This window comes from Chaetura pelagica, unplaced genomic scaffold (genome assembly GCF_000747805.2).
Source record: "Chaetura pelagica isolate M959 unplaced genomic scaffold, ChaPel_1.0 scaffold962, whole genome shotgun sequence".
Lineage (NCBI taxonomy): Eukaryota > Metazoa > Chordata > Aves > Apodiformes > Apodidae > Chaetura > Chaetura pelagica.
This window is the reverse complement of record NW_009952479.1, coordinates 1,155,886-1,171,297: the sequence shown is the minus strand read 5'-3', so window position 1 is coordinate 1,171,297 and position 15,412 is coordinate 1,155,886. Positions and strand designations below refer to the sequence as shown.

Below are 15,412 nucleotides of genomic sequence, written 5' to 3'. Positions count from 1 at the left end.
TGATTCTAGATAATCTGCCTCCCAACCAAGTACAATTATAAGGTGTCAGAATACATCTGGAGTACATTGACATTTTGGCAAGTTGTACTCTCTTGCTTCCAAGGTGTAAGAGGAGGTGATCTGAATTCCTAGCATTTCTTAGGTTGGCAGGGGTACATGCCACACCTGTAAACAATCTGAGCACTTCCACCACAAACTGGGTGGGGAAAAACACCCCTCAGAGGATGCACTGGTATTTTTTTGCAATGGAATAGCAGCAGTTTTGGCTTCCTGTACTGCAATGTCTAATAGTTGTCTCTTATCTGTAAGACTTCAGAATAATTTTTAGATTAACATGGCTGAAAATACTTAATAATCTTTGGGTGTTTGCCTCGAGAAGTAGTTTGTCAATAATTGTTTTGTCTCAGTCTTGACAAAGGAAATATTAAAAGTATTTTGACCAATGTTTAAAATTCTTCTGGTTTTAGGAACCGATATTGCTGCCGGAGAGGAGGTTGCAATTAAGTTGGAATGTGTGAAAACCAAACATCCTCAGCTTCACATCGAGAGTAAAATCTACAAAATGATGCAGGGTGGAGGCAAGCAAATTAATTTCCTTCTTCAGAAATGGAAACAATTTTATTTTTGTGATGTATCTGCCACCTGCAAGTACTTAATGGTTAAGATTTCTTTTGGCGTATAAGGATAAGGTGGGAAATAGGGCAGGGTAGGTGATGAACAGTACCTCGGCTCTTCTGCAAGCAGTGTAGAGTAGTGACTCCCAGTCCACGGCTGAGAAACTTAATGATAACTCCTAAGATTTTCCAGTGTTGCTCATGGTCTCCTGAGATTAAAATGTTAAAACCTCAAGCAATGTGGAAGAAAGTTGAGTCCCATCTGGCAGTGTACTGATTGACTTATGTTTCTAATGGGTCAGTGAAAATGGTTCCACTTTCCTGGAACATTAAACACAATTTGCTTGCTATAGTAGCACACTTATAAACTTAGTAAATTGAGGTTAATTTTTGTTATATTCTGTCCTTTGGGTTAAATATACTTCCTTTCTGTGGGAATTCCAAGACAAAATGGCACTGGTAGTATGGAATGGGAATGAAGCAACTTTGTAGCTACTGCGTGGTACTCTGCTAGGGTAATTCACTGGTATCTTTTGGAATTCTACAAATACAAGATTTTCATGCAGTTTTGGGACATAAACTCATAGTCATGTTTTGCTTGTATTTCATAGTCCCTTAAATTCTTCCTAAATGGGGCTATTCTTTGCATAAAGGCTGTATTCCACACTGTGTCTCGTATCCAAAACACAGTCATCATATATTTAGAAATTGATTATAAGATGTATTTGCATTTAGTAACTTTTTAATTCCTACCTCCTTCCGTTGCCACCTGCATGTAACCTGAATAGCCTTCATAGAGTAAGATGCTTCCTTTATGGGCTTACTAAGGCTGTGATGGTAGAGTCTTTCTGAGGATGGACGCCACAGAGGCAGGTGGCAGAAGGTTAAGTTTCCATCTGAATAAGGGTTTATCTGTGAAAGGAGTTCAGGAAAAAAACAATGTATTTGAAGTAAAGGTTTAAAATGGGGGATGTACGCCATTTTGCTTCCAGAATGCATAAAATTTAAAGGTGTTTGACTTTTTTACTAAGGCTGCCTACATACAAGTTTAATTCCAAATACTTGAGCAATTCTACAGTTTTGTTTGAAATAACCTTCCCGAGTTTCTCCATGAAGTGGGGCTATTTTTGCGTCTCTCAAGCTGATTGTATGATACATCTCATAAGCAATGCTGCTTTGTTAGGGATTCACCAAACAGCAAATGCAGTAGAACTGGAGGAAAAACAAGTTTAAAGCCTGAAAGTTCATTGCAAATGGAAATGGAAGAGAGAGGTATTTTACAGTGATCTTGTAGGCTTTGAAACCAAGAAGTTAATTTCTAAAGCCTTCTTCAGTAAAAATATTTAGTGGTTTGTCAGTGTCTTTATTTTCACACTTCCAGTTTGCTCCTTATTGCCATTTTGGAGACTGCATGAGTATTAATACTTCTAAAATGTTTTAACATTAAATCCAGGAAAAACACTAAATACTTCAAAGGTACAAGCTAAGCACAAAGATGGGGAGATATTTGGGGGGAATAGGAAAAAGGCTGGTTTTAGACATTTGTTAATGTAGTTTTATATTGCTTCTGCTGTAAAATTATCAAACTTTTCATTTTGGAATTGATGAATGTAGCATAAAACATTAAGTTTCTCTGTAAATACAAATATTCACAGTAATGACCCTCTTAGAATTCATCTTAAGAGCCTTGAAGATTTGTGTTTATGAACTGTATAAATGAAATTGCTGTACTGAACAAACTGTTACCTTTTTTTCTAGTGGGTATTCCCACAATTAAGTGGTGTGGAGCTGAAGGAGACTACAACGTCATGGTGATGGAGCTTTTGGGACCGAGTCTTGAAGATCTCTTCAATTTTTGTTCAAGGAAATTTAGTCTCAAGACAGTCCTGTTACTTGCTGACCAAATGGTAGGAATCTGCTTTGTTGCTCTTGATAGCGCAGTATGTTGAGATAGTGAAATTTCTTGAGAGATCATAGGCTTCTGTATTTTATTTCTGTAATTTAGAGGTGAGTAGGCTGTAGTCATTAGAGAAGAGACTCAAAATTAGTTTTGCTTCTGTAAATATACAGCATAACATCACAAGTGATTACAAAGTCTTAATTTTATTTTTAAAAACTGGACCTTCACTGTTTTCAAAAAAAAAGTGTTGCACTGCTCAAAACCACAGAAATTCCCCCAATAATTTTCTGGAAACAAATATAAAATAGACACAGGGAAAGAGCTGGAGAGAAGGTTCATCTGTTGTCAGCTAAATTATGTTCTCCTTAATGCCCTTAAGTTTTACAATGAAAGTTTCTTTACCTCTTTTGTCATTAAGGCAGTGTTGCTAGTGTTTTTGTAAGATAAACGGTGTATGCTGAGTCTCTCAATGATGTTTTGTTTTGGTTTTTTTCTTCTCTGAATTTAGATTAGTCGAATTGAATATATTCACTCTAAGAACTTCATCCACCGAGATGTGAAGCCAGATAACTTCTTAATGGGCCTGGGGAAAAAAGGCAATCTTGTCTACATAATAGACTTTGGATTAGCAAAGAAGTATCGAGATGCTCGAACTCACCAACATATTCCATACCGTGAAAATAAAAACTTAACGGGAACTGCCCGTTACGCATCCATCAACACTCATCTTGGAATTGGTGAGCTGGGGAAAGCAATAAATAGAAACTTGAAACTTGTCAATGCACGCAATTTTAGTGGAAGTAGGTGTTCCTGTATGGAGGCATAGAAGACAGTCCTTATTTCTGTCACTAACAATGCAGCATGCTTAGTCTCCTATCTCTTGATTGCGTGGCATTTTGTCAGTTTGTAATTCTCAGGAATTAGCACAGTTTTTTAATAACTGAAAGAGTGATAGGCTTTTTGTTGGACTGGATGAGTTTATCATGAGCATTGTAACTCTCATCTGTCTCTTGTTTTTCTAAGGGTTTTTATGACAGTCTTGTTGCACAGTCTTGTTTTTCCAGTAGAAAATGAAACCTAATGAGTCCACTTTTTTATGCTGTTGTAGAGCAATCTCGCAGAGATGACTTGGAGTCCTTGGGCTATGTACTGATGTATTTTAACCTGGGCTCCCTCCCCTGGCAGGGATTGAAAGCAGCAACAAAGAGGCAGAAATACGAACGTATCAGTGAAAAGAAAATGTCTACACCCATTGAGGTTTTATGTAAAGGATATCCTTGTAAGTTACTCTTCTGTGGCAGTAGGCCCATGTGTTCATCTCTTTACATTGAATTCTACTCGCTTCTCTCTCTCTTTTTTTTTTTTTTTTTTTTCTTCTTCTTCTCCTTCCCCATCCCTATGATTAGGCTCATCTGTTATAAAGATATTGTGCCTTCAAGACTGGGATCTTTGTGTGCACAGACTATTTCTAATTATCCCTTGTCATAACTATTAGTAAGCAATCACTGCAGTGCCCTCAAGTTGAAGGGTACCTTGGTATGTCTGATTTGCACTGTAATGTGTGTGCATGCATCTGTGCTGGCTGATTAAGAGACAAACAGCTTTTAAGAAACTACCTGCTTCTTCATATGGGTACTGTTTCTTGGATGAATTGGATTGGGGGGTCAGATGCACCTCTCACCTACTGTATTGGTTTAACTTGGGAATTGTCCTTCCAGGTTCATCTGTTTTGGCCTGTTGGTGGTCAGCATCTGTGAGAGGTGTAAAAAAAACCCTCCTATTACCCTCACATCATGCCTCAAAGCTGTTCTGTTTCTCAGTTTGGTATTTATGCAAGATTAATAACCAGGCATTTTTGAGCCCTGCAAAGTAACACTTAAATCTGTTATAAAATATGTTGATATTAATTACCATGAGACAATTTTGTTGATCTTTCATTTAGAGTTCTGACTCTGTTCTTTCCATGCTTGGCTTTAGCAGGTTGGTATGATAATGAGAACTGGAGTTTTTGTTGGGGTCCTTTGAAAACTTGCTGTCTTGCTTCTGTTTCAAATGTTTCATACCTATTCCTTTACATTCATTAACTCTACTCAACTGTAGTTCTAAAACTGTCCTCCCCCACCTTTCCACCCCCAGCTGTTGGTTAAAGACCTCTTAAGACTGGGTATTCTTATTGCTGCATCTTTGCCTGCTCATTGATAGACAAGTAATTTCCTTTTCAGGGTGGACTTGGTAAGATGTGCTGTATGTAGTATTGCCTTCAAGTGATTCCTAGTGTTAAGTCATTATTCTTTTCCTTATGGTCAGGAGATGGCCTGTATGTTTGGTTTCCGGTGGTCGTGGGTTTTTTGTGATTCAGAATTAGAAAAAGGTAATGTGAAGCTGAAGGAAAAAACAGGCTTTCTTGTATTACAGCCGAATTTGCCACCTACTTGAATTTCTGCCGTTCTTTGCGTTTTGATGACAAACCAGACTATTCCTATCTAAGGCAATTATTCAGAAACCTCTTCCACCGGCAGGGGTTCTCCTATGACTATGTGTTTGACTGGAACATGCTGAAATTTGTGAGTAGCTGACATAGCTTTCTAAAACTTTCTTTTTTTCCTTAATGGTATTTCTTTTACTACATTGTCAGTTTTGAGTATTGTAACTTGTCCTGTAAGATTGTTATGCTTTTTTCCTCCTGGAAGCTCTATTGTCTAGAAAAAAAAAGATGAGGAAATTAAAAAAGCAGCAGATAACGGGAGCCATGAGATGGGGGTTGAATGACAAGTTAAGATGAAGTTACAGGTTTTTAAATGTGTAAGGCTTCTGAAATACTTCCTTCAGGGCAGTTGCCAGGCTAGGTTGCAGAATTACTATGTTCTCCCACCGTGATCTTCAGCATAGGTCATTTGCAACTGTTGAGGGCGTATTCAGCTGCCATACAGTATATATGTACTTTAGCATTCTGAAGACTGCCCTAGCAGTTGCATGAAAAAAATTTTGGCAGTTCTCAAGAAGTTTTGCCAAATCATTAATGCCCTAGCGAATTTCAATTTACAGGATGTCCAGTTTTTTATTTTCAATATTTTTATCTGAATATATAGTTGTAAGCTCAATAATCCCCCAAGTTGTTCACTAGTCTTGACCCGTAGGGCGCAAGCAGAGCAGCTGAAGATGCTGAACGTGAAAGACGAGAGCGAGAGGAGAGACTGAGACATACACGAAATCCAGCTGTGCGTGGATTACCCTCCACTGCTTCTGGCAGGCTGAGAGGAACGCAAGATGTAGCTCCTCCTACTCCTCTTACGCCAACTTCACATGCTGGTAAGTAAGCAAATATATGAGTAGAGGCACCTTGTAGATTACTATAATTTGCAGTTTGTTCCTTGTTATTGGAACTTTGCAGTTAGAATTGGGATACCTGCATGGTATTTATCTTTGGTCAGGTTTGGGGTTTTTCGGTTGTTTTTTTCTTCCCCTCTGCTTTTCAAAAAACAGGTAGACATGGTGTTTCAGGAGATGGTTTAGTGGTTAGGGGTTGTAGGCCAGATGGTTGGACTTGATGATTTTGAAGGTCTTTTCCCACCTTGATGATTCTGTAAAGGTAAATGTATACACTCATTACCTACCAATTGCTACTTAGATTTCTGTGAATGTAAAACAAAGGCCTTGATTTCTCTTGTTTGACTCTCTGGAAGTCCTATATGCAAACAGCAAGAATGCAATTTTTCCAGCAATCATGTTATAATCCCATTTCACATTATAAGAATCTAATGCAGTTTTTCTCACAGCCAACACCTCTCCACGGCCAGTATCTGGTATGGAACGAGAAAGGAAAGTGAGTATGAGATTGCATCGTGGTGCCCCAGTCAATATCTCGTCGTCTGACCTAACAGGCCGACAAGATACCTCTCGCATGTCAACTTCGCAGGTAAAAAAGGTTGCTGTGTAATGGAAAAATGAGGATGATTTGATAAAATTAATTTGCCAGAAGAATATACCAGCTAATTTATGTGATTTCATACTGATTTCACAGATAATGCTGACTCATATAAATACTGACGTTTTAACTGAATGTTTGTGATGTGGCTGTATGCTACTGTAAAGAAAAAATTGTGGGGTGCTTTTTTTTTTACTTTGGCAGAAATAAGCATAAAATACTCAGTTCTTATATTTGTTGTCAATGAGGGAGCAGAATAAGTTTGAGACAGATGTGTGTCTTGTTTCCAAATCAACAGAGCAGAGATTATTGGTGTGGAATAGACAGGAAATAGTTCATGAAAAACAGAAAAGTGTGAAAGTGTACTGCAATATAACATTTCAGTAAATCAGAGCAGGTAAGAAGCCACGTATGTGGATGATGGGTAGGTGGCAGAAGGCTCATTTGAAGAGGATAGCAGGAGGGTGAATGATGCAGTGATTCATAGCCATAGTCAGCACTGAAAAGCATCCTCATTGGTCACAGTAACTTAGCAAAGAGATTGTCAATGTTTAAATATATTTTTAATTCTTACACTATAGCTGGAACATTGCTTTTTCAGCATATTCGCACAGACCTGTCCTCATTAGTGTGTGGCCTGGCTTTGTACAGCTTATCTTCAGTCTTGCCTGCAGGATGGGGAATCACCTGTACTGTAGGCACACTCTAACATTCTTGGGAGAGAAGTCTGTTACGAGGACTGCTGCAGTTGCCTAGGGGTTTTTCCATCACACCTCAAGGCTGTGCTGAAGTTAACTGCATAATTAACTGCATAATTTTTGCTGTGGACTCATTTTATTCCTTGTTGAGATAGCATATGGATAAAAACTGACTTGATTCCTTCTGGCTTCATTATTTAATTGGCAGAATTAATTATTTTGGATATTATGTGTTCTTTTATATAAAATCTTACTACTAGAGGGAACACTCTTTTAGATGGAAGCCAGGTAGGTATCTAATGAAGACAGAGGGTGAACTGGATTGGAGGAAAAATTGTTCAACAAATTGAAGTGGGATTTTTTCGGTTGGTTTTAAGCTGAGTGAATTGTTTCCCCATATAGCTGCACAAATGTTGGTGTTTGCACTAGGGATGAACAGTTCAGGAGCAGAAATTACTGGACAAGTATAGGAGACAGATGAGGTTTTCAGTGTTGCCTCTGGTGACAGTTTTTCCTAGCTTAAATCATTCATGGAATTACAGTTTTTGTTACCAGAAATTCTCATGTTGAAAATTCTTTTATGGCTGAAGTTTGTGAACAGTATGAAGACAAAGAGGGTAGAACTGCGCATAGATATGGATCTTTTAAATATGCATAAATACCTGGTAGAAGGATGTAAAGAAGGTACAGCCAGACTTCTCAGTGATAGCCAGTGAATAGAACAGGGGACACAAATTGAAGAAATCCCATTTAGACATAAGAAAAAACTTTCTTACTATGAGGATGGACAAGGACTGGAACAGGTTGCCGTAAGAATTTGTGGAGTCTCCCTCTTCTGAATTACTTGGAACCCAACTGGACATTTCCTGACTGGCCTTCTCTAATTGACTGGACTTTGGGTAGTGGGATTGGACTAGATAATATCCAGGGATCCCTTCTGACCTTGGCTGTTCTGTGAAGCTGTGATGCCAAGTTCCTTCTGAATTTTCACTCAAATGTAAAAATGGTTTCCTGGTAAAGTGTGCATGCCCATGGTTAATTTTTGGCATTCTGATCAAATCTCAGATGCCTTGTCTCTGTTACCAGTCAGATAAATAATTAATGAAAGTAACAGAAATAAGTGCAACCATGTTACTCAACTATATTAGGACAGAGTATATCTTTCACTTTTTTTGCTGTATTACTGACACGTAGATAGTGTGCATGTGACACTTTCCTGACCATTATAAGGTCTGAGTACTCCAGGTGGGTTTGCAGGTGCATTTTAGTTCTGCCTAACTTGTAAAATAGAAATACTCTGAAGTTTTCTAGGACTGTGAGGTGTTTTTAGTAGTCTTTGAATATCCAGATGTGTAATTTGTGGTAGGGGCCAACAGTACAATGTAGCTTAGTGGCACATTTCCACAGCCACCCTTTTTAAAACTCTACTTCAAGTATGGGATCATTCAGTTGACTTCTTTACAATCCCAATAGCAGCCTAATTGGGATCTTCTCTGAGTTGTTAGAATTAGTCATTCATCATCTGTTGTCTTCATTTAGTTCTTGCCAAGCAGCAAACCACTGCTGGTGTCCACTCATAGTGACTGAATAACAGTGTGTGACTGCAGTAGAATTTAAACAGCTTCCCATGGGCCTCTTGGATTTGGATGGCAAGAGAGATTTCCTTAGACTTTACCTTATAACACTTCCCCTTGAGCTCATTAGAGAAAATTAACTTTTCATTTTGCCAGTTCTCACGCTGTATAAGGCAGGATGTCTCAAGTTGCAAGTTTTTATAGCTTTTGCTCTTAATATCTTCTTTGTAAGGTTAAAGCAATTTCTCCATTATCAAAATTTATCTTTAGATGTTAACCAGGTTGCCAAGTAAAGTTATGGGTTTCCCATTATCTTTATACCTTTTTCATAGTCAGGAAAACCTGAAGTATCCAACTCACGTGGCAAGGTTACTTAACAGAATTTTGATGGGATAGATATAAGAATACCGAAAATCTTCCATACCACTTCTTCTCAGGAGAAGTAGAAGGAGCAGCAACTGTTCGTGCCCGTTCCAAGTGTGTTGGTTTCCTTTGTAATTCTTACGTATGCTACCACTGCTCCTTTTTCAGGAAGTGCTTAGACCACAGTACTGGCAGAAAGCTTTCAATGTTTGCTATGTGGATTTACCAAGGTCTTATGCGAAGAACTACATTTGTTGGAAACTATTACTTATAACTTGATAAATTACTTCTGTTGTTTTATTTGGATGCCTTGGTTTATTAAGGCAACACTGCACCAGTATTTCCACCTCTCCTCATCTAGAGGAAGGGCTACTGCTTGTTAAACTCTGAGCAACAGAAATGCGTAGAGGTTACCCACAGAAATAATGAAAGCTACTTACCTCTAAGTAGAGTTCTTAAAAATTAGTCCACGTTTTTATCTTTTTTTTTTCAAAATGAGTTCTGATTGGTTCAGTCTGAAACTCAAAACTAAGGCTGGAAATGTAGATAATATGAACCAAAATTCTCTTACAGAGAATATGTCTTCTCAGATAAATTTAACAGTCATGGAAAAATGGTAATCTGTAAGGACAGCAAAAGAGAGGTTATGTATATTCCCGACCTCCAAGGTATTGCAGGTATTGTCCACATAGTACCTAAATAATTCTCATTAGAAGGACTAGCACTTTGTAACACTAAATAATGAGTACTTATTGGAGTAACAACTAGCATGCCTGCAAAAAAGTTAATGACACTTAAATGTTTCTAATAAAATGATGTAAATGTGGCATGTATTATTCCGTCCTTTTCAATTATATTAAGTGATTGCAACAGCTGAAAGCTTACAAGCTATGAGATGCTTGACAGCAATAAACAGTGTGAGTTGAGCAGTCACGTAAAGTCTAGTCAAGTTAAATGTGTACTGCTGCAGTACTTCACAACCTGATTAGGACGAAGGAGTGGAGCCCATAGTCTTATACATGGGAACTATATCTGTGGTACGCAAAGACTGAGGAGACTTAAGGTGTGATGTTGGAGAGGTTAGCATGGTATCATAATGAAAGGGCCTAATTTCGTCCTTGAATCTATGTATGATACAGTAATGAACAGAAATTAAGAGGTTATTTCATGTCATTAATGAGACAGATGCTGGGATATTAGTTCAATTCTCAGTATGTTAAATTGTTGGAAAACGGTTCTTCTTCCATAAAAATTGAGTTTCAGAAAACAGATTGTACAATGGAAGAGTTTGAAGTCAGCATTTTTCAGTTTTTCTTAAGAGATCATTTTGAGTTAGCTGGTGTAGTATTTTAGAGACAATTACTTTAACTGGAACAGACATTTATGCTGAAAACATGTGAAGAACTACTGCTTAAAATTAAAACCTCTGACATTTAAAGACAAGCAGAACAGAGGTCTAAGTGAAGGCAGCCGCTGTAACAGCTTCTAAAATAAGTTGATCATCTGTCCCCTTTGCCTTTGCGTCAACACTGGATTAATTTCTAGGTGATGTATTCAGGCCTAAAACAAGTCTTAATTATAGGTCTCTATGCAAGGAAGAGTTGTGATCTGTGCTGGACAGAAAATCATACCAGCTGTTAGAAGATTCTTCTGCTCTTAAGCTCTATGAGTGAATTGTTCACTAAGTCTCCATAGTAAAGGAGGTAGTAAACGAGGTTATGAATATTCTAGTAAACGAGGTTATGAATATTCCAGTAAACACTATTTTGAATCAGTTCTGTCGGTCCACATTGCACAGACTACATCCTGAAAGCAGTGTTCATCTCCAGAGCCTAGTTATGGGTGAGTAGCCTTCATTTCCTTTCACAGAAGGCTCAGTCCAACTGTTCATGATGTACAGTAAGTTGTTTTAATTCTTTTCCTGAAGGTAGCATGTTCAGCACCCAACAGTTAAAGCTGGGCGTAATTCCTACCGGTGAGGTAATCTCTCCATAGTTGGAAGAAAATATTGGAATGCTGCACAAACTTGATTAAGTCTTTTTGAAAGGAGAAGTTTTTAGAAGACAGCAGTCAACACTAGCACTGAACAATTTCAGTGTTGTGCTGCTTCCCTGGAGAAAAAGCAACATAGTTCCAGTGCCTCTGCATTTTCCATCTCCTTATGAGCAAATCTTTCTTCATATATCTATCTTAATAGGCATCATGCTCTGCATTGTTCTTCTGACCCTATCAGCTTTCTTTGAGGAATAATGTTCCTTTTACAAATCTCTTAATAAAATGTCTTGCAGAAGTCTGAAATCAGAGCTCCTCAAAAGATAAATTTGGTACTGCAAGTTTAGGTTGGGTATTTGTTAGACATCTTATATATTGGGGCAGTGGAACTGTTACAAATTGCTGTCTTTTCCCCTACCTCAGAATAGCATTCCTTTCGAACACCATGGCAAGTAGCTGCTCGTCTCCTTTCGTTGGAAGGCAGCACTGGGTGAGTGCTTCTCATTAGACACCAAAACTTTGGATGGGGTGGGGAAAAGAGTCTCTGGAAACATCTGACTTTGCTGCTTCTCCTCATGTTATCTTATAGTTGTACCTGTGCCTTCCAGTCAGATGCTTGATGGAGCATTGTTTTTAATCTAAAGTAAATGCCCTTCCCAAAGCTGAATTATTGCTGCTGTTCCATTGGACACTTAAGCAGAATTGACAGAAATAGTGACTTTTAAAGTCCCTAAAATCATTGAAGCATCAGCAATAAAATAACGAAGCCTAAATTTTAGCTGTTTGAGAATTACCTGTCACTCCAGGGATGTTCATGCAGCAGCGTGTCATCCATTCAAAACCAGATCTGCTTCAGAATCGTAGAACTAAAATACTTTTATGAAGACTCATTTGACTGTGTTATTCAAATGAGGCTCTGTCTTGTCAGGAATGGAACATCCTACTACAGCCATATCTGGTTTTCACTGTTTTATATTCTTCCCCATTCCTTACGAGCTATTTTTAAAATACTTGAATCAATTCAGATCTATATTTTTAAAATAGTCACATACTAACTAGAATAGTTTGAACATGAGCATCTTTGGAGGTAGACAGACTTGGATTTGGGTATTTCAAACTCCTTTCCACTGTTGAGTGCAGTAGAAGGTTCTGCCTTTCTGTGTGCAGCTATTGGCTTTTTAGTCTGTTCTGCTTTTGGCAATAACAGGTTTCATCAGGAATAACAAGTTTCAGTTGGAATCTGAACTTTGATGGCTGAAGTATGCTTTCCTAAGTATTTCAGGAGCTTCTTTGCTTTGCTTCTTATTAAAGTCTGTGAGATTTTTCTGTTTCTTCATAAATTCTGTTGTTTAACTGCATCTGCTACCTTACTTTCTCTATAAAGCCTAAGCTTGCACTAATCTTGTATCTCTAGTTAATGAAGAATCCTGCTGTTTCTCTTCCATATTCTTCTGCTTTGTGTGCTTGGCTGACTGTGCACAAGCTGCTTCATAAACAGTTTGTGACGTTACAAAAATGCATCTGTAAATGGCAGCTTAACACTTTTAAAGTTCGATTATCAGACCTGAGTTTAAAAAAATATTAAAAAATAAAAATTTTAAGGCAAACCTGAAGTCTTGCATTGGAAAACTTGTATGCAGGAGATGTGCAGATTCTGGTCTGTTCAGGGTTGTGTCTGCATTGGTTGGCCTTTACTGTATGCTGTACTATTTGTAGCTGTTGACAACTGAAGATAATACTGAATACTGATTTAGTTACTTAGACATTTCTTGCTTCTTAAATTTCAGTGGTGTGGTTGTTTTTCACTTTAATGGTGAAAGTGTTATAGAAGTAATGTTACACTTACTGAAATAGGTTAGCTGTGAAAATTAATGAAGTCTCCTTTAATACAATCTCCCATCGAAAATGAAAAGCCATTGAAATTTTTATTTTTTTTTTTACTCTCTTATTGGGATATTTTTATTTCCCCCTGAAGCTTAATTAATCATTGAGTCAATTTCTGCACCTTGGTAGTGTTTTCATCTGGTTTGTTCTTTCTTCTGTGCATGCTTATGCTCTGTTTACTTTTCTTCAAAACATCCCCTCTGGCTGGAAAGGTGACTTTTCCATGTTAACTTCTAATAAAGGAGGAAAATACAGGGAACTTCCAGTAGCTACAGGTGGGTGCGAAACATTGCATAGCTCGTTGGATTTTAAATACACATGCTTACTTTTGGCACTGAATTATTTAAAAGTACAGTGAAAGCTGCTTGTATTTTAATTGGAAAGATGCGTGCTGATGTTATCTTGTTTTTTGGCTTTGGTAGATTCCTGCTCGGGTAACTACCAGTGTTCTCCAGTCTGCTGTGCACCGATGAAAATTATTTTGCCATGGAGGGCAGATAATGCATGGCTGATCTCCTGTGTTACCAATGGCTTTACTAGCAAGAATATCCTAAACTAGAGTGGAGACATTATAATTGGAGTTCTCCATGTGACTTAAAAGGCACTTGGAGGAACATAGACAGACTCCAGCAGCTGCCATTACAGGACGCTTTTGCCAGAAACCCAATGACCTTAAGAGAACCCTGTGGTAACAGGGCTGGAAAAGAAAGATGGTTTACAGAGTTGACCGCCTGTTATCAGATGGCCATTTCAGTTTTCCCCCCACAGGCGGCAGACCTTACCCCCTTTTTATTATTCTACTGTAACTATAAATCTTTTACTTGGTTTAAGGAAGCTTTTTGTATCATTTTGCTAAAATTATTGGGTTAATTCTCTGTAAAGAACTTTTGCTTTTGTCTGATTTAAAAATGTAGAATATCAACAAACCTAAAGACAATGACTTGAAATTTCTTGTTTAAAAAAATCAGTCTGGCAGGGAACATGTAAATGAATCAAAACCCATCTGACTATTTAAACTGTTTACTCATTTGTAGGGTCCCATTCTGACTGAGAAGGTTTTCCCATGACATTTTTAAAACTATCGAGTTTTACTTTGCTGTTTGCTGTCTTCATTCACACTTAACTGTTAACTCTCCATGTAACACAAAGAAATGTTAATACTCATTCTTTTCCATAGAAGAGGAGAGTCTTAAGTATAGTAGAGATGGTGATAATGGATTTCTTTTTTTGTAAAGAATATGAAGGACAAAGTGAAAGATTCTGGCATTTGAGGGCTTTAGAATTTGAAGGTTTGTCCTGTATCTCTGCTTAGCTTGCATAGATGGTTAATTTCAAGCATTTGTTTTATTCGTAAAACTTTATTTCCTGTACTCTGAGGCTGGTTCGCTTGGAGGGTATTGCAAGTGGAAAATACATGTTGCTACTGAGTCTCCAGTGAATTTGCACGTTTCATTCAGCATCTACATGTGTAAAAATAAATAGATTCAAGCCTTCTGTTTCATGCCAAGACTCACAAAAGGAATTATTAAAACCACCAAAAAAACCCCACAAAAAACCAAAACAACAACAACAACAAACTATTCTTATGGAGAAATCCTGAGTTGTTTTTTTTTTATATAGTTCAGGTGCATACCATCTTTAATTCTTAACTGTATTCAACCTGAGTATGCCCAATATCATTAGCTAGGAATGAATGACTCAACAACGTGCTTAGGTTGTCCAAAAAGCTTGCAGGTGCTTTTAGCACCTGTTGGCTATTGAATATGGGAGATACTTAATATTGTTTGTTACTGTAAGTGTTCCAATAAAATATAAAAGTAGGTGTTCTGTCCTCACAGTACTTGGAACAGTATCAAAATAGTATGACTGAAGTGATGGGAAGTCCCATCTTGGAAGTGAAAGTATATGCAGAGGTTTTGTTTGAACAGGCAGGTATTTTGAGAAATTCTTCCCTGCTTGAAAACAATTTTTTTGAAGGCCTGTTGTCTTCAGAGTTTTATGAAGAGTAACTTCTGTTATTTTTGTATTTACATATTCTTTTTTGCCCCTCTGAAAAGTCCACATATTAGGTATTAGTCACTCTTCTTTGGATGTTTTCTGAACATTAGCTACTTGCTTGTGTGTACTCTGGGTCTGACTGGGAAAACTTGTGTTTGGGGAGAGTATAGTAAAAAAACTTAAGAGTTCAATCCATGGATAAGTTTGCATAAGAGAATTATTTCCTTAGTTACTATGAACGTCAATATTTTAGGCATGTGCACTACCATTTGAACAGTTTTACACTTCACTGTGCTTTCCTTGTAAATATGTTAATAATGTACTGTCAGAGGAGCTTACAAAGGCAGCCTCTTTATTCTCTCTGTATCTGGAACATTAGATTGCTGTACTATACTTAAAAGTTGACTGCAGACTTCTAGAATTGTACTCACTTGTGGGCAGTTTTTGTCCTTCCTAATAGTTAA

At 37.6% G+C, this 15,412-nt stretch overlaps 1 protein-coding gene across 2 annotated transcripts; it reads left to right on the top strand.

Annotated features, from left to right (window-relative positions):
• Window positions 1-473: 473 nt before the first annotated feature.
• CSNK1D (casein kinase 1, delta) lies at window positions 474-14,219 on the top strand. 2 transcript variants are annotated; one of them, XM_010008652.1, is made up of 9 exons: window positions 474-578; window positions 2,373-2,521; window positions 3,023-3,251; window positions 3,623-3,793; window positions 4,930-5,078; window positions 5,652-5,823; window positions 6,291-6,430; window positions 11,490-11,556; window positions 13,373-14,219. In XM_010008652.1, the coding sequence occupies exons 1-8, from the start codon at window positions 563-565 to the stop codon at window positions 11,520-11,522; spliced, it is 1,059 nt and encodes a 352-aa protein (XP_010006954.1). In that variant the 5' UTR covers window positions 474-562; the 3' UTR covers window positions 11,523-11,556; window positions 13,373-14,219. The 2 variants fall into 2 exon arrangements, with proteins under 2 accessions (XP_010006954.1, XP_010006955.1); XM_010008653.1 differs by lacking the exon at window positions 11,490-11,556 and having other exon boundaries at window positions 476-578; window positions 13,373-13,751.
• Window positions 14,220-15,412: the final 1,193 nt, after the last annotated feature.